Here is a 24,051-nt window from a genome sequence, read left to right on the forward strand (position 1 = left end):
AATAAACAAATGATCCATATTTTGTCTCATAGGTCTGCCCAGGCTGCATGCACAGACCCTAATTGAAACTGTAATCATAAGGTGGTCTTTAGATAAGACTAGCATAAAGGTCTACATTCTGTGCACAAGTTGATGCCAGAGACTGTAGGCTGTATATTCCTACCACTTTCTCAAATAAGGGCTTCATACAGCAAAATAGAGTCCACCATCTGTAGAGTTTGAGAGAGTGTAAATTTGTCCAAAAAATTTTCAAAGCCTCCAAAATGGGGGGCATCAGTCATTTGTCTGCCGAAAAGCTTGACTTAAGCTGGGGGGGGGGGGGGATTATCGTTCCTTTTTTACAAGATGCGCAATGAACGCATTCTATGGGGTGCCCCATTATATTTTCAAATTTTACGGGGTGCGCCTGCAGCCCCGCACCTTCTGCCACCCCCTAGATCCGCACCTGCTGATGTACTTATGTTATCATTACAAGTATCATCAACCACTTCTTTCACCATTACCCCTTCCAGACACATACTACGGTATCGCCGTCGTCAAAGCCACTTCTACCGATCTAAGACTCAGTAACCTAGAGGGGAAGAATTCCTGCCATACGGGCGTCAGGAGGACCGCTGGCTGGAACATTCCTGTTGGATTTCTCTTGGAACAAGGCTACATGACGCCCACGGACTGCGGGGATGACATCACCGCTGTATCTCAGTTCTTCAACCAAAGCTGTGCCCCAGGTTAGGAACCTTTCTCTATTTCAGGTTCATTTTTTCATTTCCTTTTTCACCATCATTGATTTTTCATGTTCTTGTAACATGTTACCGAAGAACGCAGATTTTGCATGTTCTAATTGAAGGTAGGTTGAACCTCTGTTAAAGGGGAATTCAGCCTTGGCCATAAAATGTTGTGTTGGGAAGGCGAAAAATATATAAAATAGAATGGCGAAAGTTTGAAAGAAATCGGACAAGCAATAAGAAAGTTATAGCTGCTTTAAAATTGAGATCACTAATAGAATGTAGATTTCAAATTGGCAACTGGGTAAGTAAATTATGACAAGGGGCAAGGACAACTTTCCCATAGGCCATGTACTTTATTACCAGGGATTTGTGGTTTTCTCCTAAGTACCCATTCCCCTGGGGCAGTTATCTAAATATAATCCAGGCAGTATATTGTTTTATGTCCTCATGAAAGAAAAATACAATTCAAAAATAAAACTTTTTGGAAAAATTACATTTTAGCCATAATATGTATTGGAGTACATGGAAGAGTAGTCCTTGCCTTACATCACTATGACATCCCATATGCGGCCAATTTGAAGTCTCCATGGGTATAGTGATTACCAATATTTACAACATTTAAAAATTCATAACTTTTTTGTTGTTTGTCCAATATTGATCAAACTTTCACTTATCGACTTGTCTGATTTTTCTTTTTCTTATAAAAGCAAGTTTTTATTTGGGTTGGATTCCCCTTTAAGTCTGACATAATAGTTGACTTTCAATTAAAAAAAATCCCTTTGCTGCCCTTCTTTGATGACTCATTTTGTGTAATTTCACAACAGATCAAAATTTGTCTGTGATTTGCATAGATACCAATACTTATACACTGTAGCACAATGTAGCAAAATGTATGGGTGGGATTGAAAAAAATAATTAATTTTGTGACTATGCCCCCAGGCCCTGCAAAAGTTTGTGACTGCTTCGCTTACTGGCACTTTATTTTCAAGTCTTCTGCATCTGTTGGTCTAATTTTTATGAATATCGAACACGCTGTTGGGATGCTGTGCGACTCTTTAATAGTGCATGCATCTCAACCCCCAAATTGCTTTTTAAAAAACCCAGGATTATGTGAACAAAATCAATGCAAATCTCAAACAAAAGTCATGTACATGCATGAATATTTTGAATTTGTGCCTGTTGAAATATATGTATAAGGGTGCCCAATAGAGCAAAAAAAATAGATAAAAACAAAAATTTGAAAAAAAAATTGAAAAAAAAATGGTTAAATACACAGGAAGTTAATATGTTAAGGCATTTTTTATTTTGGTAGATATTTTTTCAAAATGTCTTAATGTATATCTTCACCAAGTGATTACTTGAATCTCACTTCTGATCTTTTTCTGTCTTTCTTTGAAAATACCCAGGAGCCTACTCCGAAAGGAATGATCCATACGGGCAGAACCCACAAAATCTCTGCGGTATTTGCACCGACCCCCGATGTCCCCCCGATTCTACCGAGCTATACCAGAGCTATGCTGGGGCTTTCAGGTTGGTCAAATTTTTTCTCAGCTACGGTCCATTACTGTCACCAGTGCTGGCTTTGAGTGTGTCGACTGTGGTTGACAAACCGCATACACAAAACCAGGCATGATATTCTCCCGACTGAAATCAGTATTGCTATTTCTAAAAATATTTTTTTCCGATTTTTTAAATGTGAAATCCTTTGCCCAAGAACATTCTCATGCTGTTTTTTACTGCTTTTTAAAGTCACATGATATTAAACTATCATGCAGACTCACCTTGAAAAATCACTTATGATTTCTTTTCTATGCAAGAGCTTGTAACCCCCACTGGGACACCTCAGACTTTGTTGGTGACTTAGCGAACCTTTGCTATTTGTCAGATTTTTTTGTTTTCAGAGGGGAATATCATGCCTGCAAAATAAATGTTAGTACTTATATCCCTTACTGAAAATTTGTTGCTATTTAATTGGTCGAGAGCCCTTCAGGTGATTAATCATTATTTCACCAGAAAGATGAAATTCATTTTGGAGATCAAAATAGCTAGTGTGTGCCGTCAGAGTAGAATAGTTTTTGTCTCACCTGCGAAGCAAAGTGAGACTATAGGCGCCGCTTTTCCGACGGCGGCGGCGTCAACATCAAATCTTAACCTGAGGTTAAGTTTTTGAAATGACATCATAACTTAGAAAATATATGGACCTAGTTCATGAAACTTGGCCATAAGGTTAATCAAGTATTACTGAACATCCTATTAGAGTTTCATGTCACATGACCAAGGTCAAAGGTCATTTAGGGTCAATGAACTTAGACCATGTTGGAGGAATCAACATCGAAATCTTAACCTGTGGTTAAGTTTTTGAAATGTCATCATAACTTAGAAAATATATGGACCTAGTTCATGAAACTTGGACATAAGGTTGATCAAGTATCACTGAACATCCTGCATGAGTTTCACGTCACATGACCAAGGTCAAAGGTCATTTAGGGTCAATGAACTTTGGCCGAATTGGGGATATCTGTTGAATTCCCATCATAACTTTGAAAGTTTATGGATCTGATTCATGAAACTTGGACATAATAGTAATCAAGCATCACTGAAAATTTTGTGCAAGTTTCAGGTCTCATGATTAAGGTCAAAGGTCATTTAGGGTCAATGAACTTTGGCCGAATCGGGGGTATCTGTTGAATTACCATCATAACTTTGATAGTTTATTGGTCTAGTTCATTAAACTTGGACATTAGAGTAATCAAGTATCACTGAACATCCTGTGCACGTTTCAGGTCACATGACCAAGGTCAAAGGTCAATGAACTTTGGCCGAATTGGGTGTATCTGTTGAATTACCATCATAACTTTGAAAGTTTATGGATCTGATTCATGAAACTTGTACATAAGAGTAATCAAGTATCACTGAATATCCTGTTTGAGTTTCAGGTCACATGATCAAGGTCAAAGGTCATGTAAGGTCAATGAACTTTGGCCATGTTGGGTTTTTTTGGTGAATAACCATCATATCTCTGTAAGTTTATTGGTCTAGTTCATAAAAAGTGGACATAAGAGTAACCATGTATCACTGAACATCTTGTGCGAGTTAGAGTAGTATTCAAAGTCAGCACTACTGCTATATTGAACCGCGTGATGCAGGTGAGACGGCCAGAGGCATTCCACTTGTTTAATATTATACATCCGAAAACCACGCAATCACTCGGGCACAGCGCACGACAGACTACCTCCACTGGGCCAGTCTAGTGATGCAACGACGCAGACGCTTTATGAGGGGTCCGCTGAGTGCAGCGCAATCCACACAGTTAAAAATGCAATGCTAGCTGAATCACAAACTTCCCGATAAATAACTGTCCATGTGAAATCATGTCTTGTTTACAATGAATCTGTGCTGAAAATAAAATTGATGGCCATCATTCGATCATCGAATAAGCTGCTTGATTCTAGTTCAGCTGGGTTAGTTCTAACAACCTTCACAACCAGTAAGTGGAATTATTAGAAGATCAATCTCACTCACTATAGTACAGCCACCGTGCCGCCAAACCACCCTGAGTAATACTTAGGAGCCAACGGTAGCCGCGCGCAGTCTATTCAGGAACTGGCTAGCTTTGAATGATTAGCAAATTTTGCTTGAATTTGAGCTAAAAGTTATTAAGCTGATCTAGATTTTGTCCAGATCATGGAGCTGGGCCAATTAAGACTACCGGTAGATTACCAATATTTTTCATTCATACTTTAATTGTGGAAGGGATATAAAACAAATGTCCTGTGCTGCTCTTTTGAAAAATTAGTGGAAATATTTTATCCTCGGTTGGTCCGCCAATGCTACTATTTTCCCTTGGGGCTTTTCGCTGAGGGGAAAAAAAACCTAACCTCGAAAACCAAATAAACCCTAATCCTCATCTTTACATTATTTTGAAATAAAAACTCTATTACAATCCAAACTCTAACCCTATGCCCTCTGAGATATTGATTAAACCCAGAGCAAATGTTGCAAGAGCAAATGCTGTGTCACCTCAAAATCAACACCACCATCATCAGCCATCATCTTTATCCTCATCATATTTTTGTTCTTTTTGTAGAGGTATTCAATTGTGGAATTCATGTCCTGTACACTTGTATGAACAAAATTTACTGGGTATATTCACTGTTAGTCTCATTTGGCAAGTAGGCAGTCTCCCAAGCTTTATTTATCTTTTAGCTTATCAGTCTCTGCAGCTTCCTTGGTAATCTTTGCACATATTTGTCAAGGACAATACCATGGCAGAACTGTTAACCCTAATTCTCCCAGGGGGGGGGGGCCATAATGGCCCCCCCCTCAACAATTTTCGCGATATATCTGCTGCACGAAATTTTTTCACCTCGGAGCTCACTGACTTTTTACATTCAAGTCTCGCGAAAATTGTGAGACCAAAGTTGTGACGCCCGGGTACGCGGTTACGACATTACGCAACATTATGCAAGTGCATGTCAGACCCAAAATTGCTCATAAACTTGATTTCATGTACAAATCCAATGCAAATTGCGTATTTAGCCAAAATTCATAAATGTATCATTATTTCTACTTTTACTGATTAAACTTAATTAATTTTGCCTTGTTTATGATCAGAATTATGTCTGGAACAATTTCCATTGAAAAAACAATAAAAAACAAAAAGTAAAAAAACAAAGAAATACATAAGAAATTCATAAAACAATAAAATACATAAGAAATTTATTTCCAAACCAAAGTTTTTTTGAATTATGATTGTTAAGAATGCTACAAAGAAATTTTTTACCAAAAATTAGCATTCTAGGAGCTTTATTTAGTGAATTAGAGCAAAAAGTATGATTTATGCATAAATTAGCATAATTAATTCATATAAAATAAAATCTCATTATTTTGGAAAATTTTACCATACACCCTTGTAGATTACATCGCACACTACCAGCGTGCAAATTTTTGCGTCGCTCGCGCGATCAGCGGCCGAGATCTTAAGTGGGGGCCATAATGGCCCCCCCCCCGGAATGACAAGAATCAAAATACCCCAGGAGATTTAGGGTTAATGCATAAGCTCAGTGACAAGACATTTGCTCCTGCGACAATTGCTCCAGTTTTAATCAATATCTCAGAGGGCATAGGGTTAGGGTTTGGGTTTGGATTGTAATATAATTTTTGGTTCAGAATCGTATAAAGATAAGGATTAGGGTTTATTTAGCTTTGGAGGTTAATGCTTTATGTTTTGCTTAACATGCAGATTTTCCATTGGAGCAATTGTCATGTAACCATAAACCCATTTGCAAACAGAACATGTAACCGCTATCATGATAAATTAGTCAACGCTCCTATTTGAGCATTTAGTGTTCAGAACAATCTGTATAATTTTTGTGATAACAGACTCTTGAATTTTGACATGTGAAGCCATTGTTATGGACAATGAATAAAGAGCAATATGATAAGGTGCTTGTCAATCAAGGGCACTTTGTGGTACGGTGTATTGTTTGAAAATTTGCACCAGAGTTCACATACCCAAGCTATTACATGTACATCATACACTTTGATTAGTCTATCTAAATACAGACCTCACAACCATTTAAACCTACTACCCATTTATTAAAATAGTTTTCCAAAATGACTTAACATACAAATCAATCTTCAATCTTATGTTTTAAGAAAATCCCTTGTGAAAAAGATGATTGTTCTGCCTGTGTGATATGTATCTTTGTTAAGTTGATCAAATGCCCTTTATGGAAAGGAGATGCTCAAAAAGAAGATAAGAATCCTTCCCAAAAATATTGTGTTTGGCAAGACTGAAGTGCTAGCCTTGTGCTTATGGAGTAAAATTGCTCTAAACTATCGGGCCTACTTTCAATTTGGCAAAGCAAATTTTCAGTTTCCTTTCATGTCTATTTCAAACAAAAGAACATGGATTTTCATTTTTCAAATAGAAAATCCCTTTGTCAGCACTTGAAATAAATGATTGTCTGGTATGTTAAATATGTGTTCAGCTTGGTCAATGTCTTTAAAGTGGTAGCAAGGAGTTGCTTTGGTATGAAATGGTAACAATGGATTCGGTGTCATACATGTACACTAAAGTCCAAGGTTGTATTTAATTTTTGAAGGAGTTTGTATTATGAGTCATTTGTAATCTACATATTAAGAGCTCCTGAATTGTTTAACTGTGAGCAATATAGCTCAGTCAAACTGTTATCGAAGACCTTGTTCCTTTATGCACTGTTCATACATGTACAAGTCTCGCAAATAAGGTCTCTGTTCATTATTGGAATAGGTTCATTCAATTCTCCTTTCACTTGCTATTAAACCATTTCTTATTGATTTTTAGTGACTCACTCCCAGGTGTTTAAACAATACGAGTTGAATCTAGATTATTCGATCAGTGGTAATTGTCACACCCTTGAAAAGGAAGAGTTTTGTTTAAAGGGATGGTCCAGGCTGGAGATATTTATATCTCATTAAATAGAGTAAAATGCACAGAGTGAAATGCTGAAAATTTGATCAAAATCGGATTACGAATAACAAAGTTATTGAATTTTTAATATTTGCATTATTCCGCTGAGACAATTCTAGGCATGTCTTTAGGAATATTCATTAGATGGGCTGATGATGTCATCCCCACTTGTTCTTTTGTATTTTATTATATGAAATTAGTTTTATTCAAAATTTGTCTACCCTGAACTAAAACAATTGGATTGACAACTGATTTAGTGCATTAGTTATTTATTGCTGCAACTTATTTCATCATAATGGAGACATCCTTTACACATGTGTGAAAAAATGAAACATTTATGATTTCATGTAATAACATAAGAAAAAGGAAAGTGGGGATGTGACATCAGCCCACATCATGAATATTCATGACGATGTGCATATGACTGTTTTCACAAAATTATTGATAAACTTTAAAATTCAATAACTTCAGTATTTATCTGATTGTGATGAAATTTTCAGCATTTTGCTTTGTGAATTTCACTCTATTTATTGATAGATATAGATATATTCATCCCAGACCATCCCTTTTAAAGGCATCTGAAAAACAAAAATCAGATGCAAGTTCTTGATGCATTATCAACTTGCCATTGGTTTGAAGAGTTGCGTTTAATTTGCAACTCTTTCTGTGATCCATAGGAGCCCTGGATATCAAATACAGAGTTGTGATTGATCCAATCTTCATCAACGATATGGAAATCCATCGTTGTCATGATTTTTCCTCCCAGAAATTCACACAATGTCCCCTTGTTAACAAAGAGGAAGCACACTGAATGGTCAAGACAACGATGAATGTATGAGACTATGGGTAAATGTCATATCTCAAAAACATTTTGAACAAACCTGCATTGTAGCATTGGACGATGCTAGCTTTTCATGGTTGCATTGGTGGCAGAAGCCAAAAAAATTTAGGGGGGCCCACCTGAAATTTTTGGATGGACACATGGAAAAAAATTGACAAGCAGAAAAAAAGGTCGTCAACCTAAATTTAGGGGGGGGATCACAAACATTTCAGGGGGGCCACATGAATTTAGGGAAAATTGACAAGAAAAAAAAGGGGGTGACAAAAAAATAGGGGGGGGGGGCACGTCTGCATGGTAAGACAAGACCCTGGTGTGAAACCTTTAAATAATAAAACCACATGCTCTTCCCCCTATCTGCTGTCTTTCAATGCAGGTGCCTCGCCGAGGGTGACGGAGACGTAGCCTTCATCAAGCCTGCAACAGTTATTGAAAACACGGACGGCAACGGACAGGACACCTGGAACCGAGACCTGAGTTCGGCAGACTTCAGGATCCTGTGTCCTGATGGGACGCAATCTACCGTTGATCAGGCTGAGAACTGTAACCTTGCCAAGGTATGCATCCCCAACCCACGCTATGAACTGGTATATATACATGTATTAGAGCAACTTGTCAGAGTTTTGTGAAATAATGCTCATGAGGCTTTGGACCTAGTCTGCAGGCTCAGACACTCGTTTTCCACATATATTGCATAATGCAGAGTCTGAAGTAGTGAGACTAGGTCCACCCTTGTACTGTGAATGCTTTTATTTGGCACAGACAGAGTTATGGGAGTCCATGTTACAGAGATGCTACATGTTGGTAAAAAAAAGTGAGGTGTGAGATTTTTAGGGAGGGAGCTGTGATATAGGTGTGAGAACAGATGTTGGGGAGTAGACTAAAAGTCTGGAAATGGAGATGGTATGATGTGTTATTATGTCCATGGAATGATTTTGTTAGGGTGTTAAATCTAACACAAATGTATGGGTCTCGGTGGATGTGTACCATTGCCAGACTTGTTCTACATCCTCTTTCTCTACTCCCCGTTTTGTCTCATCCCACGTGATCTAATCCTTGTTGGTCTTTAATCAACTTGGACTAATGGCCATTTAACATGTTGTCTACTTTCCAGTTATTATACTATACCCATTTCATCTACAACACAGAGTCCTATGTGATTAGATGAACTGAGGGGAATTCAACCTTGGCCATAAAATGTTGTGTTGGAAAGGAGAAAAATAAATGAAAGAGAATGGTGGAAGATGATGTTTGAAGGTTTGCATGGGGGTATGAGCAATCGCAGAAGAGCTAGGTTTACAGTACACCGTGTGTAAAGTCCTGTAAGGACTGAGATAAGGAAAGCGGATAAAATTGGAGGTGAACTGGAAAGGGGAGAAAATGGAGGTTTGAAAGTAGTGTAGTCCTTGAAAGGACTGTAAACCAGGAGAGGAAAGCTAACTAGCAGGCAGACTCGAGCCAGTCTTCTCTCACCTACTCCAGAGATGCCAAGTTCAAAGACCAGCTATGCGTGAGATTTTCTGTGAATCTGAGTGAGACCACAGACATTGTGTACAATGTATATGGGGATAGGCTGTGATCGTTGCATGAGACAGAGATTTGAGGGGATGAACAAGAGTCCAAAATGCTTGAGTCTCATGCATAATGCGTGAGACTTGGTAGCTCTGCTACTCAAGCCTGCCTACAGTATTGTTCAGTTTTCCTCAAAGGTCCTATGACACCAATTCCATCTTATTCTAGATACGTACATGTATCTATTTTTAGGTAGTTTTACTTGAAAAATACGAATTTGCCATAGGTTCCTGTGTACGACGAACCGGTGTTGAGTTATTCCATGGAAATGAACTTCAACGGTAACCCCATTAAACATTTTCGTAAGAGTCGACCGATCGACCTGTCAATCATTGTGACGTCATCGAAGGAAGGTTTTTCCCAGCTCTGCGGCCGGAGCCCTAGTTATTGTACACGTTCCTCGCGTAGTTGCTGTTTCTACCAAGTTTATCCTTAACACATTTTTTAGATTTTTATGAGGTTTTTGATCATGGCTGCAGCATCGTCATCAGCTGTCTGATTCTTCAGACTTTGAAGATTCAGGTTCTGAATATTATTCCAGCAATTCAATTTATTTACTTTGAATCCACATGTGCAACCACAATAGGCACTTCACGCTCCAAACATCAACAACGCTCAGCAGCTTCCTTCCCTGACGTCATAATTGTCACGTGATATACGAAACCAAATTGGGCTGACTTTTTGTTGGCGGGGCGAATTTGGCTCAATTTTCAATATAAAGCTGCAGTTGAACCTGATGTGGGATGTTCTTTGGGTAAAATTTTGATGGAATTGTAATTAGTAACCACTATTAACAATGAATAAATCAGCATTTCATGGGACCTTTAAACAGCTGGATCTACAGCTGGGGTAATAATATACATGTAGTGCACATTTGAATAGGATACTAGATAAATCGGAGCCTCATAAATGCTATATATTATAATTATTTAGACCAAGCAGGGCATTACATCAAATCAGAATTTGTAGTGTGTGCCAAATGGAAACTAGACCAAAAAAATACGTTGACAAAGTTGGTGTTCTATTCATTCAGTCTCCAGCCCATGCTATTGTGACATCGCCAAGGACAACAGATGCACAGATCCAGGCTTTCCAGGATGTTCTCAGACAAGCTGTGGTAAGTTTGATATGCTGAATTATTATTAAGCATGAAATCAACTTAAATCGTGGTTTTCAAACCTCAAATTCAAAAACACTTTTGTGAATTCTTGCCAAGTCTGTCAAAATGAATTTCAGTGTTTGATTTTTTAGTTTGAAAAAAAGATGCTATTTGCTATAAAATCATATGATATGGCTTGACCACATATTTTTTCAAGCTATAATAAAAAACATTAAATTTCATTTAAAGTGATCATTTCACTTTGTTCTGATTTAAAAAAATTCTCATTTTGGTTCTTGAAAATGGGCTAAACATTAGGCTTATAGGGTAAAAATACCATCCCAAAAGTTTCAAAGTATTATATCTACAGGATCATTTATAAAACCTTGGAGATGTAAACCAAAGTTTGAAAATAATTGGGAGTTGGTTTCAATGACTATGTGTATAGAGCGAATCTGTGCAACACAACACATTAACTCTAGATGAACACAGCATGACCTACATATAGTGTGTACAAGGTATACACTGAATGTACAGTGCAGCTAATAACATGTGTATAGGAGACGTACACAGCAGAAAGCAGTCAATATAGCCAACAGACTTTTTGAATTGGAGAAAACTGGTCATAAGCTGAACCCGTCTACTAGACGGTTCTCAAAATCAAGCTAATAAATTGCCACTTGTATCTAAAATAGAGTTATTCATCCTATATTGTGGTCTGTTTCATGGTTTTTGAGGACAAATACAGGCACTCATACACATGTTTCGTCTCAGTTTGAAAATTTTTTAAATCGGATGCTCACAAAGTTAAATGATCCCTTTAAGCAGGGGAAAAAGGAGGTTCACTTGAGCAGGTTTCCCTCCAGTGAATCATTCAGATTCTCACCAGAAAAAAAAAGATGTTGGAGATAAAGTTAAGTTCTTGGATCCATTTCATAAAAGACTTACAACTATTTTAACTTTGCCATTATCATACTACCATGGTAACAGAGCTAATTAACCAACCACAATCAAGGTTTCCATGGTAACAGAGCTAATTAACCAACCACAACCAAGGTTTCCATGGTAGTTGCCACATGATGAAAAAGTTGACGTAGTCTACGAAACAGGCCTCTGATCATGGCATCAACTTATGTAGTTAAAAGAAATAACTCGAAATGATTTGAAAATTTGATTACACTATGAAGAGTAGCTTCGTTTTATTCGGGTTTTTGTCTCACCTGCGAAGCAAAGTAAGACTATAGGCGCCGCTTTTCCGACGGCGACGGCGGCGGCGGCGTCAACATCAAATCTTAACCTGAGGTTAAGTTTTTGAAATGACATCATAACTTAGAAAGTATATGGACCTAGTTAATAAAACTTGGACATAAGGTTAATCAAGTATTACTGAACATCCTATTAGAGTTTCATGTCACATGACCAAGGTCAAAGGTCATTTAGGGTCAATGAACTTAGACCATGTTGGAGGAATCAACATCGAAATCTTAACCTGAGGTTAAGTTTTTGAAATGTCATCATAACTTGGAAAATATATGGACCTAGTTCATGAAACTTGGACATAAGGTTAATCAAGTATCAATGAACATCCTGCATGAGTTTCACGTCACATGACCAAGGTCAAAGGTCATTTAGGGTCAATGAACTTTGGACGAATTGGGGATATCTGTTGAATTCCCATCATAACTTTGAAAGTTTATGGATCTGATTCATGAAACTTGGACATGATAGTAATCAAGCATCACTGAACATTTTGTGCAAGTTTCAGGTCACATGATCAAGGTCAAAGGTCATTTAGGGTCAATGAACTTTGGCCGAATTGGGGATATCTGTTGAATTCCCATCATAACTTTGAAAGTTTATGGATCTGATTCATGAAACTTGGACATAATAGTAATCAAGCATCACTGAACATTTTGTGCGTGTTTCAGGTCACATGTCCAAGGTCAAAGGTCAATGAACTTTAGCCGAATTGGGTGTATCTGTTGAATTACCATCATAACTTTGAAAGTTTATGGATCTGATTCATGAAACTTGTACATAAGAGTAATCAAGTATCACTGAACATCCTGTTCCAGTTTCAGGTCACATGATCAAGGTCAAAGGTCATGTAAGGTCAATGAACTTTGGCCATGTTGGGGTTTTTTGTTGAATAACCATCATATCTCTGTAAGTTTATTGGTCTAGTTCATAAAAAGAGGACATAAGAGTAACCATGTATCACTGAACATACTGTGCGAGTTAGAGTAGTATTCAAAATCAGCACTGCTGCTATATTGAACCGCGTGATGCAGGTGAGACGGCCAGAGGCATTCCACTTGTATTATATTCTTATCAAATCTAGGATTTGTTCGGAGACGACAACAATCAGAATGGATTCAAGATGTTTGATTCTACCGATTTTAACGGCCATGACTTGCTATTCAAGGATTCAGCCCAGAATCTAGCCAACCTTGAGAGCGGTTTGACCTACAGGACTTACCTGGGAACCTATGCTGATACCATTGATGGTTAGTCGCCTCCCCACCCCATACAAAGGCTTTCGCCATCTTATGACTGGTCCATGATCCGATTTTGGAACAAATCATGTTTTGCTTATTTGTCTGTAATGTGCATGAAAATTACCTCTACATTTGAGGTTCAAATTTACTATAAGATTACTGATGTAACATTTTGGATATTAAACTGCAAGCCCTTATTTTGGGATCAGGCCAAATTGGTTTCCAGTCGTTGCAGTTAAATAAAATACAGTTGGAAATACAGGGAATTTCTACAAAATATACTCCTTGGAATGTTTCCAGGTGTTTCTCAAGCATGTTCCTGTGCCTCCCTGTATATTAATAAAGAACTTCACAGCATTTACAACTTTTCCCCATTATTTCCAAAATCACCTGGGTGGGAAATACCTAAATTTCCCTGGATATTTGGAATATGCAAACAAAGTGATGCATGTAGTCAAATGAAAGTACTGTATGTCAGCATGTGATATTCCCTTCTCTCTCTGTCTCTCTCTCTTATCCACAAGCACAGTCACACACTCCGTGGGTGTTGACGCATTGGTGTTGGTGTTATGTCAGTTTTAATGTCAGCATAGCACTAAACTTAAAATAATAATAATAGTAATGGTGGCTTCTTATATAGCGCACAGGTCCACCTTTCAGTGCTCATGGCGCTTTAAAAAGGCACTGCTATTATTATTACCCCGGCTAAGCTAGGCAACCGATTAAGGCGCACACAGCTTTTTGAGGAATTACTTCCTGCCGGTAAAAATGCAGGGACAAATTACACTAAGTGTCGAGATGTCAATGTGATCTGGATATTTTGCTATAAACCTAGGAATACAATTAGGTTTTGAAGCTAGAGAAACAATCAATTGTGCTTCTAACACCCAACACCAACACCAATCTTGAAATCACGCAGTATCTATGTTTCATTAACCTCTCTCCAGGTCTAAAGATGTGTCCAGAAGGCTCTCTGCGATGGTGCACCACCTCGGCTGTCGAAACTCAGAAATGCCGTGACATGAGCGCTGCCTTCAAGGGAGAAGGGTGGAGTCCTCAGATCTCATGCTACGAGGAGATGAGCAAAGGACATTGTGTGGATAGGGTCATCGGTGAGTTCATCACCTTGCGCTCTTTAATTTGTTTCATGATGCATGTCTGGAAGTCTTGTTTTTAGCGCCCCCCCCCCCCCACCCCCCCATTAATGCAAGATTTTCATATACAGATGTGAACAAATAAAAGAAAATGTAAATATTGGTAACTATGCATATTGTTTATTTAAATAACAAATCTTTGGGAACTATCTTTCAAGCATTTTGAAGGCTTACGCTTTTGAATGCAACATCTGGACATGTTTGGGTTATGATTAAAAAAAAAAATGTCGAGAAAGATGGGTCAGCCTCACTATAATGGATCGGTTGGCTGAGTATAACCAATTTTTCTTCCTTTTTTTATTTGGAGGGGGGGGGTTCATTGTGATGCCACTCATGTTAACACCGTGAGATGTGTATAACTAAATCTGTGACTGGCTTTCCACTGGGTTCCATTAAGATGTAGCTTTACATGGACAAATTAGCAATTGCTTGATTCGTTTCTTTCAGCTGGTGATGCTGATGTAGTGACCCTTGACGGAGGCGATCTCTTTGAAGCCGGCAACGATGTGGCACCGATCGTGGGAGAGAGCTACAGCTCTGGTGGCGAGAACCCCGACGCCAGCTACTTTGCGGTGGCCGTGGCTCGCAAAGGGACCCAGTTTGGCATGGATGAGCTTCAGGATCGCAAATCGTGTCACACTGGGATCGGCAAAACGTCGGGATGGAACGTGCCAGTCGGTCACCTCATCGACAATGGTCATATCTCAGTCGACGACAACTGCGATATCCCCAAGGCAGTAGGTAAGAGGACCGCGATTCCTTCCATGAATGTCCAATCAACAATGTAGAGAATGTGAGAAATGCCTGACTTGGTCATGTGATTCTTCAATTCCTGTGGACACCTTTGCCCGTATTCTGAAGTTAGATTTAACTTAGACCATGGTCTAACTCTGTACTAAAATTATGGGAAGCCACGAAATCAAAATTAAGTCTATATTATAAATTTCTTATGTGTAATATTTTGTTTCTTTTTGCTTCCATAATAAAGAAAATATTTCAGTCATGAGCCCCAGACAATTATGAACAATTTGGGTGTCATGAGTTAATATGACTGTTTACTGTAGGGATTTATGCTCCAATTGGCTCTCCATACTTAAACCACAAATTTAAACCAGGGTTTGATTTAAACCAGAGTTCAGAATACGGGCCATTGTGTGTTATTTTTGGAGTCTCGGGACTACCGATTACAAATGGTCCGGTCTGTAAATCTCGGGCTTCGCAAACTTCATCCTGCAAGTTGGGAAAGACTTCCATTCTTCATGCATGTCTCCAACCATTCTGTGTTCTTACCATAATCATTATCTATCAACGTGATTAACTCACAAAAAAAATCACTCTTTCATGATGTGAAGTGGCAACTTTTTGTTCCAGCCTTCTCACATTTTGATTCGTTTCCATGTTTGATCTTTAAGAAAATTCTTGGGCTATATTAAAAGACATGGACATCAAAATAAAAAACTTAAAAACGCTTTGTTTACTTTGTAAAGTATGAAAAAGAATACAAAAGTATGGTTGCCAATTTGAGACACAGAAGCAGATCAAGTTTTGGCCTTGTGATCTCTAGTAATAATTGTCTTCTGATCATTCATTTACAGGGGAATTTTTCTCGGCTGGGAGCTGTGCACCGGGAGCCAAAACAGACAAGTACGACCCAGAGGGAACCAACCCGAACAGCTTGTGCTCTTTGTGCATCGGAACGGGGAATAATTTTTGCGTCCGGAATGCAAACGAACCCTACTACGACTATGCCGGCGCATTCAGGTAATGCCAATTTTTAGAGGATTAAAAATGGACTAAAGGAGCGCATAGAGACATCATGATCATAATGAAATATGCCATATTCAAGAACTGTTTGTTTATTAGGATTATCATTTAGTAGTAGTATTGTTGTTATCATTATTATTATTACTATTAATATTATCATAGGAATCAACATACAGTCGGGTGGTCAGACAGTTGGTGGATTCAATCATTTCAAATCTTGCGGATCAAACTAATTCCACAGTTTTTGTCTTGCCTGCATAGCAGAGCAAGACTAGGCGCCGCTTTTCCAACAGCGGCGTCGTCAACATTGAAATCTTCACCAGGGTTAAATTTTTGAAATGTCATCATAACTTGAAAGTATATGGACCTTGCTCATGAAACTTGGACATAAGGGTAATCAAGTATTACTGAACATCCTACCTGAGCTTCAGGTCATATGACCAAGGTCAAAGGTCATTTAAGGTCAGTGAACCTAGACCATGTTTGGGGGATTAATATCGAAACCTTAACCAAGACTAAGTTTTTGAAATGTCAGAACTTAAAACGTATTTGGACCTAGTTTCATGTCATAAGGGTGATAGTGTATTACTGAAGATCCTGTCTAAGTTTTAGGTCACATAACCAAGGTCAGAGGTTGTATTGAATATTGAATCGCGTAATGCAGGCGAGACAGCCAGAGGCGTTCCACTTATTTTCTTTTCATGTGGGTTACATGTTAGACTCTGCACGCACATTTTTATTTGAATGAAGACTTGCGTCATCATGGTAGCAAAATATTGTGACAATAATATATGCAAGATGAGGAAAATGCTATTTTCATTTGTGTATGTTCCTTATATGAGGCTCTTGTAATAAGGCTGGGGTATAAACCTCAGTTGGGTAGGGGATCAGAAGCCAACACAGTTAACAATTTAGAACCTTTGGCTGTATCTTTTTTTGTTAATGTTTATTTGAATTCATTTGAGGTATGATTGAAAAATGTGTAAACTCAAAAAGAAAGCACATTTCTGGGCCCCATTGCATAATAGTTACCCTTATTGTAACTTTGCCATCCAATGGTATCTTAGATTGAATCCTTGATTTTGATTGGCTGTTGATCAGTGTTACCATGGTAGTTACCGTTGGATGGCATAGTTACCGTAATGGTAACTTTTAGCAACGGGGCCCTGAGTTGTAAATGCCGATAAAATTCATCGAATTCTCCTTTGAAGTCGAGACAACGTGCCTTTGAAGATGTGTTTTTCTATGGTGAATTTGCACTTTGTTTTTGGCAGATGCTTGGCCGAGCAGGCAGGGGACGTCGCATTCGTGAAGCACACCACTGTCCCTGATAACACCGATGGCCAGGGCACAGAGGATTGGAGCAGGAACCTTAACAGTTCTCATTACGAACTTCTTTGTGCCGACAACACCCGTGCTCCTATATCTGAGTGGCTGACCTGCAATCTGGCCAAGGTACCTTCGCACGCAGTGGTGACCTCAAACGACAAAACTACTGCACAGAAGCAAGAGATCCGTGACCTGCTGCTTGAGGGTCAGGTATGGAAACAAAATGAGCATGATAAAAGTGTTTGATGATGATGGTGGTGATGATGATATTGACGATGATGGTAGTGATGGTGATGATGATGATGTTTATGAGGTTGTTGCTGGTGGATGGTAGTGAGATGATGATGGTGGTGATGATGACGATGATGATGATGATGGTGATGATGACGATGATGGCGATGATTATGTTATTGATGATAAGTACCTTGACCATTTAAAAAAAAGATAAAGAAATCTTGATTATGATTTTCATTGATAAATAAATAATTGAATTATACAAAATTCTTTTAATACTGACATAGGGTGTCTAACTTTGGTGGGATCCCATGAACTGAGATCCGAAGGGGAGCCATCATGCCCCCCCCCCCCCCCCACCTCGATACATCTCAAATAGCACAGTCCTCTCAGTGTTGAAAAATAAATCGTTATTTGTTTAGTGGAATGCTCCTATCTACAGTGCGAGTCAGAAAAATGTAACATTTTTTAAAATAAATTGAATATTTTTAAAAGAAAATGTGGAACACAGAGAGAATTCCTGGCATGTATGGACAGAGTAAACATTCCTTTGTCACTTGGTAAAATTTGTTTTCATTGTTGTTTTTATGGTTGAGTGCATAACAGCCATTCTTTGAAAAAGTGTCAACCCATTTGTGCCAAGTCATGTGATTACCTGCTGAAAAGGAGACAAAAGCATTCACACGAACAAGGAGCGTAAAGTTTAGGCATATGTTTATTAATCAAGAAAAATAAACAAGAGAACCTGTAAATCAGTAAATTATCTTCACTGAAGAAAAAATCCTTTTCATTGTCATTTTGGCCACAACTTGGACAAAGCTTCCCACCTTCAATCTTCCACATGTTGCTCTGATGATGCGCTACTGCAAGTCATCCAGATCTGTAGGTAGGGTGCTTTACACTTTTGACTTCAGGTACCCCCAAACGAAGACAGGCAGACACTTCGCAGGGCCATGGCAGCAATGCTCCATCGAGCCCAGAAGTGCATCGAGAGAAATGGACGTGTGGAAGATTGGAGGCAGGAAGCTTTGTCCAAGTTGTGGCCTAAATGACAATGAAAAGGAACTTTTTTTCAGTGAAGATAATATCTTGATTTACCTGTTCTCTTGCTTATTTTTCTTGATTAATAAACATACACATAGACTTTACGCTCATAGTATGTGTGAATGCTTTTGTCCCCGTTTCAGCAGGTAATCACATGACTTGGCGCAAGTGAGTTTTGACACTTTTTCCAAACAATGGCTATTGTGCACTCAACCACAACAACACTGAAACAAATTTTACCAAGTGACAAAGGAATATTTACTCTATCCATACATGCCAGGAATTCGCTCTAAATCCCACATTTTCTTTGAAAAATACTTAATTTAAAAAGTGTAACATCTTTTCTGACTCGTACTGTATACTTTTGAACACCAGTACTTATGAGTACCTAATTACTTTCATCAACCACGTTGATTTGTTTCATTGTATTGCGTAGAATCTTTTCGGCAGCGACACCGGCACAGGCTTCAAGATGTTCGACTCCGAGGCCTACGGGGACACCGACCTCCTCTTCAAGGATTCTACCCAGATGCTTGTCAACGTCGGCCAGCAGGACACGACTTTGGAGTGGCTGAGTGAGGAGTACGTCAAATCCTTGGAAGCCATTGAATGTAAGACAGGAGGGGCTATCAAGACCGCTCAGTCATCCATGGTCGTCGTGATGATCGCATTCCTCATTCAGATGGTCTGGTTTGGCATGCTATCGCGCAAGTAAACTCGATAAGCAAGTCAGGAGTAGGCTGGAGTTGTGCTCATGCAGTATGCTTTCCCTTTCCATAAAAAAAGTTCCTCCTCAAGTCTTTAAGGTTCAGAGCTAAGCAAGAAATCTAGCTCAGTGTGTTTTTCTTTCTAAATCCCATGTTTTTCTTGATACTGACACACATATTAGGAGGAAGATGGGCATTTCCGTAATAAAGTAATCAACTTTTTTGTATGTCTGACCCATATTTTTAATTCCTGATTCTCAATCTGATCTTACAGTGACAATTTGGAAGGATTACACCATTTTATGTGAACTAGAAATCAGAGACAAATCAATCCAGGGAGATCTCACATAGAGGTTCCAGACTAACTTACATCCTTCTTTGGAATTGCCAAATTGCTGGGGGGGGGGATGTGACTGAATGAAGCAGTCGGTGGCAAAAGTAGCACTGATATTTAGCGCGGGTGCCTCATAAAGTCACTACAAGCATCTTGAGTGGCCCATGTTCCGCTCCAGTTCCTTTCATACAGGATCCAAACCTTGTATGGCCTTGGGTTCAACGGCGGACCTTACCAGTTCAGGGGCCAGACCGATTTTTGCACAATATTCGGTCTCTCAAAACTATTGCATCATACCCGGCTGGACCCGCCTCTGCTTAATTTACTTCCGAAACACTGCCTTACCCGAAAACTTGGTCGAGAAAAATAAAAGAGAGAGCTTTAAAACAAGAGACTTGTTTTCAGAGCTTTGACCCCTGAAGAATCCTAGGCGATGCCCTTACGTAATGTACGAGTAGGTCTAGAACCTCTATGTAAAACTTTCATGAAATGATCTGTCCTAGGGGGTGTTGCAAGAAAATGGTGTTTTCAATCAATCGCAAATATTCTGTTGCAATTTTACAATTGATTAATCACTTTTAACTATAGGAAATCGGATTACACTCCTTGTTTCATGGAGCAGTTTGGCAATTAATTACAAATTTGCGATTTTGAATTGCACGGTACATGCTTGATTTCGAGAACGAAAGCAGACTTGCAATTGATCGCAAGTTTTTTGCAACGCGCCTTTCTAGTTCATATGAAATAGTGTAATTTTCCCAGATTATTATGGCAAGTGCAGTTCCCCCCCCCCCCTTTTCCGTTTGAGCTTCCAAGTTTACAATATTGTCTTTTAATGAGCATCTTAGATTCATATAAGCAACGATGATGGCTTGCTCCTTTGCAAAGAAAATACCAAACTAGGCGTCGACATAAGAAGTGTCACCCTTGGTAGGACCATTGCCTTTTGGATGGTAGTCGACATGAGTCTATGTCACTTTCAACAGACCGACCCGTTACACGACCTGAGCTCTCCTTTCCGTTTGAAATGATGGTGTGACCTGCAACCATGGTACCCGGAAATGGCTTTATCCACTTCATGTTGCTTTTAATACCTTATCAATTAAACAAATGCTTATTCTTATATCAATTAGGAATTGGCCATGGTTGGATTGGTAGGTGAGTAAAGCTCACTCTGCAATAAAATGTCGGGTAGCAAACACACATTTCTGGGGAAGTTTGTAGGATTATTTCCAACATTTTCTCATACTTAAATAGCATTCGTTTCACGGAATGGAATTTGTCTAACAGTTGTTTCTTGTCACTTCATCTACGGTGTATGTTCTGTCTTCTTTATCTTTCCTAATCTTTGAATATATAGATTCAGCTTTTCTTTTATAGGTTGTTTTGGTTAAGAAGTAAAGGTTATAATTTATATTCCTTTTTTTTAGTTTAGTTTAATTTTGAAGTGTGAAATTATTTGTATTTTGAAATATGAAATTATTTCATGTAAAATAAGTCATAGTTTTATTTCATGATAATTAACACAGTTTAATTCCAAATGTAGTGGGATAATTGTTTGCTGGAGAATATGATTTTTATAAATCAGTAGGCCTGTGTCTGGGGATAAAATGGTTACTTACTGAAAAGAGGCAATTGGCACCAGGTAATCATGTGACACTTCTTTATTGTTTCATTTTGCTTTTTCTTCATGAAATTCTGCCAGTGATAAAGAATATTCATTCTTCTGGGTCATGGGTTTGACTCAGGCAGTTATAGGGAAATATAATGTCTTTATCGTGATGCATATTCCACATATCATCAATATATACGGTATGCAAATGATATTGCATGTAATGTGTTGATATATCCAATCATGTTATGAAATCATGTACTCGAAACTCTGAAATATGTATGTAATCAAGTGTGCAGTATGTACGATGAGACTCATTTATCTAAATGCATTCATTTTGGTAGTGCATTATTTGGATATTATATGGAAATGATTTGTATATCTGCATAATCTTTTTCTATCATCTATGAATTTGAAATTTAGAGGATGTGTTTTTCATCTATGAGTTTTGATATGCTTTTTTTGAGCATGCAATATTTCATGCACAATCACGTGGAACAGTAATAGTTGGATTGCTCATAAAGTGCAAACGTTTATTTGAAATCGTCATTACAGTTGAACGACGCATCATCACAGCTTGTTGCCATGGTTGGGTTAAAGAGGAAATGCCTCGCTTTATACAATCCCGTTTCTCATGCACTGTATAATTTATCACTTTGACATGTTATAAAGATGAAAATCTCCTGATTATGCAATGATGATTGCCCTTCCTATACTTGTGACCTTTGCCTATGATGCAATTTAGTTGGTACAACACAATGAGAATTACTTTCCAATATGTTTTTTTTTATTAATAACTAAAAAAGCTAACTTCATGTTAAAACCTAAAGCCATCAATGTGAAACTGCCAAATTATGTAGTAGGAGTATGTAGGTGTTTTGCCATTTTGATATACGTGTATTAACTGCCTTTAAACAGTTGGATGAGGTAATAGATGCTGCATAAATGTTTGTTTTTTGCCAACTGAAAGTGCCATAACGTAGCAGTATTAGAAATACTCGCTTTCTGGCACTCTAAACATGACTTCTTAGCCATTTGCGCCATTTTTTTATAACGTGTGAAATTTAACTGTTCGATGTCTTCCAAAGATTTTTTTATGTGTATTTTGCATAGCAAGAAGCAGTGGCAGGACCATTCACTTGTTCTGTGAAATATGACAGGGTTTTGTAGAGAAAAAAAAATTGTGGACAATGAATGCAAATAGAACTGGACATTGAAATGAAAATCCTCTACTATAACACAATGTTATATAATGTCTGCAATAGGAGTTCTAAAAATGATCTATGTAAAGTGGTTCAAGGTAATACAGCATTCTAAATCAATGAATTAGTCGGCCTTCCTGTTAGAGAGGGGAATGAAACGAAACTTTATATCGGACTTATAGTTCATGCAGTGTATTGAAATCTCAGAATCTGTGTTCAGTATGGCTCAGTCAATCATTGTTTTTTTTTTTTTAGATCAGTGCAAACCTTGGAAAAGTTTACAACGAAATATATTTTTATGTTCATACAGTAGGCTGATAGATTGGATGCAGTGGCAGGCCATTCACCATCTACAACTCTTGTAAGAAATGTTGTTTAAAAATAAGAAATCCTTTATTGTTGTAATGCCATATATTTACCCATACAGTCCCATCCATGTACTCTCATGTTAGAAGAATATCCAAGTCTGAATTTGGTAATTGCTATGTCTGAAACACATAAAATCGATTTCATTAATATTGAAGAGAAAACAAATATTTTCATAAATTTGTGAAAAGGGAAGTTTTTTTATGAGCTCTCAATCAATGTTGTTCACTGTAACATTTTCTTTAACAAGATCACCTCTAATCTACTTTTGAAATAATATGCATTTTTGGCATCACCAAGTTGAGAGATGAAATGCTCTCTCTGCATATGAAATACAAAGTCAATTATGTTTGAATTGTTGCATTTCATATTCTGCTGAAAATTTCCAGCTTTCCAATTCATGTGCAAATTTTCTTTTGTACATGGGTCACCATTATGATTTATATGTATGTTTTGATTTTTTTTCTTCTTCCTGTCTGTTTTTCCATCTTCTGTCTTGTTTTGTGGGTTTAGAACCCAATAAAATACATCTTCTGCATTTCTTTTGTAGTCTGTACTTGTTGATTTTTGGTGTGCCTATATAGTCAGAAAGTATGATTAAGATGGTGATGAAGTAATGATATTACTAATGAAAATGATAATGAATAATTGGTAATAGCAATAATTGTATTCTGTACGCTTAACAATGGTTTCAAATGACCATACAATGAGAATAGGTAATATTAAACTTGATTCAAAGTAATTAAAAACAATCCTGAAGAAAAAAAATCAATATTAATACTCCAGTCACAGTTGATCTACGGCGAGTCGAAAACACGTTTTAACAATCTTTGTAATAGCAACATATAGGTGGTTTCAATAAAAATGAATAAAACTGCCATTTTCGAATCGCCGTACGGCTGCCGCAGAGCAACTGTGACTGAGGTATTGAAAATGGATAAGAATGGATGTTATTTTCATTAAGAATTGGAGGAGTTCGGAAAAATGGTCAGATATGAGAAAGATTATTACAGGGGGTGATGATTCAAACCAATGATGTGGAAGAGACAAGGAAATGTATGTAAAAGAGATATGAGATAGAAAATTATTCACACTTTATTTATAAAGGGATTCTAT

General features: G+C 37.9%; 1 protein-coding gene across 1 annotated transcript in view; it reads left to right on the top strand.

Annotated features, from left to right (window-relative positions):
* The window catches only part of LOC121431449 (melanotransferrin-like), a 33,981-nt gene extending 12,612 nt beyond the window's left edge, over window positions 1–21,369 (top strand). The window contains exons 4-13 of the mRNA XM_041629022.1: window positions 513–728; window positions 2,135–2,258; window positions 8,397–8,577; window positions 10,626–10,709; window positions 13,033–13,198; window positions 14,137–14,301; window positions 14,791–15,084; window positions 15,939–16,104; window positions 17,382–17,646; window positions 19,151–21,369. Of these exons, the coding sequence (XP_041484956.1) occupies window positions 513–728; window positions 2,135–2,258; window positions 8,397–8,577; window positions 10,626–10,709; window positions 13,033–13,198; window positions 14,137–14,301; window positions 14,791–15,084; window positions 15,939–16,104; window positions 17,382–17,646; window positions 19,151–19,429 (1,940 nt within the window). The 3' untranslated portion in view covers window positions 19,430–21,369. The remainder of the gene's footprint in view (window positions 1–512; window positions 729–2,134; window positions 2,259–8,396; window positions 8,578–10,625; window positions 10,710–13,032; window positions 13,199–14,136; window positions 14,302–14,790; window positions 15,085–15,938; window positions 16,105–17,381; window positions 17,647–19,150) is intronic.
* Window positions 21,370–24,051: the final 2,682 nt, after the last annotated feature.

This window comes from Lytechinus variegatus, chromosome 17 (assembly GCF_018143015.1).
Source record: "Lytechinus variegatus isolate NC3 chromosome 17, Lvar_3.0, whole genome shotgun sequence".
Taxonomy (NCBI): domain Eukaryota; kingdom Metazoa; phylum Echinodermata; class Echinoidea; order Temnopleuroida; family Toxopneustidae; genus Lytechinus; species Lytechinus variegatus.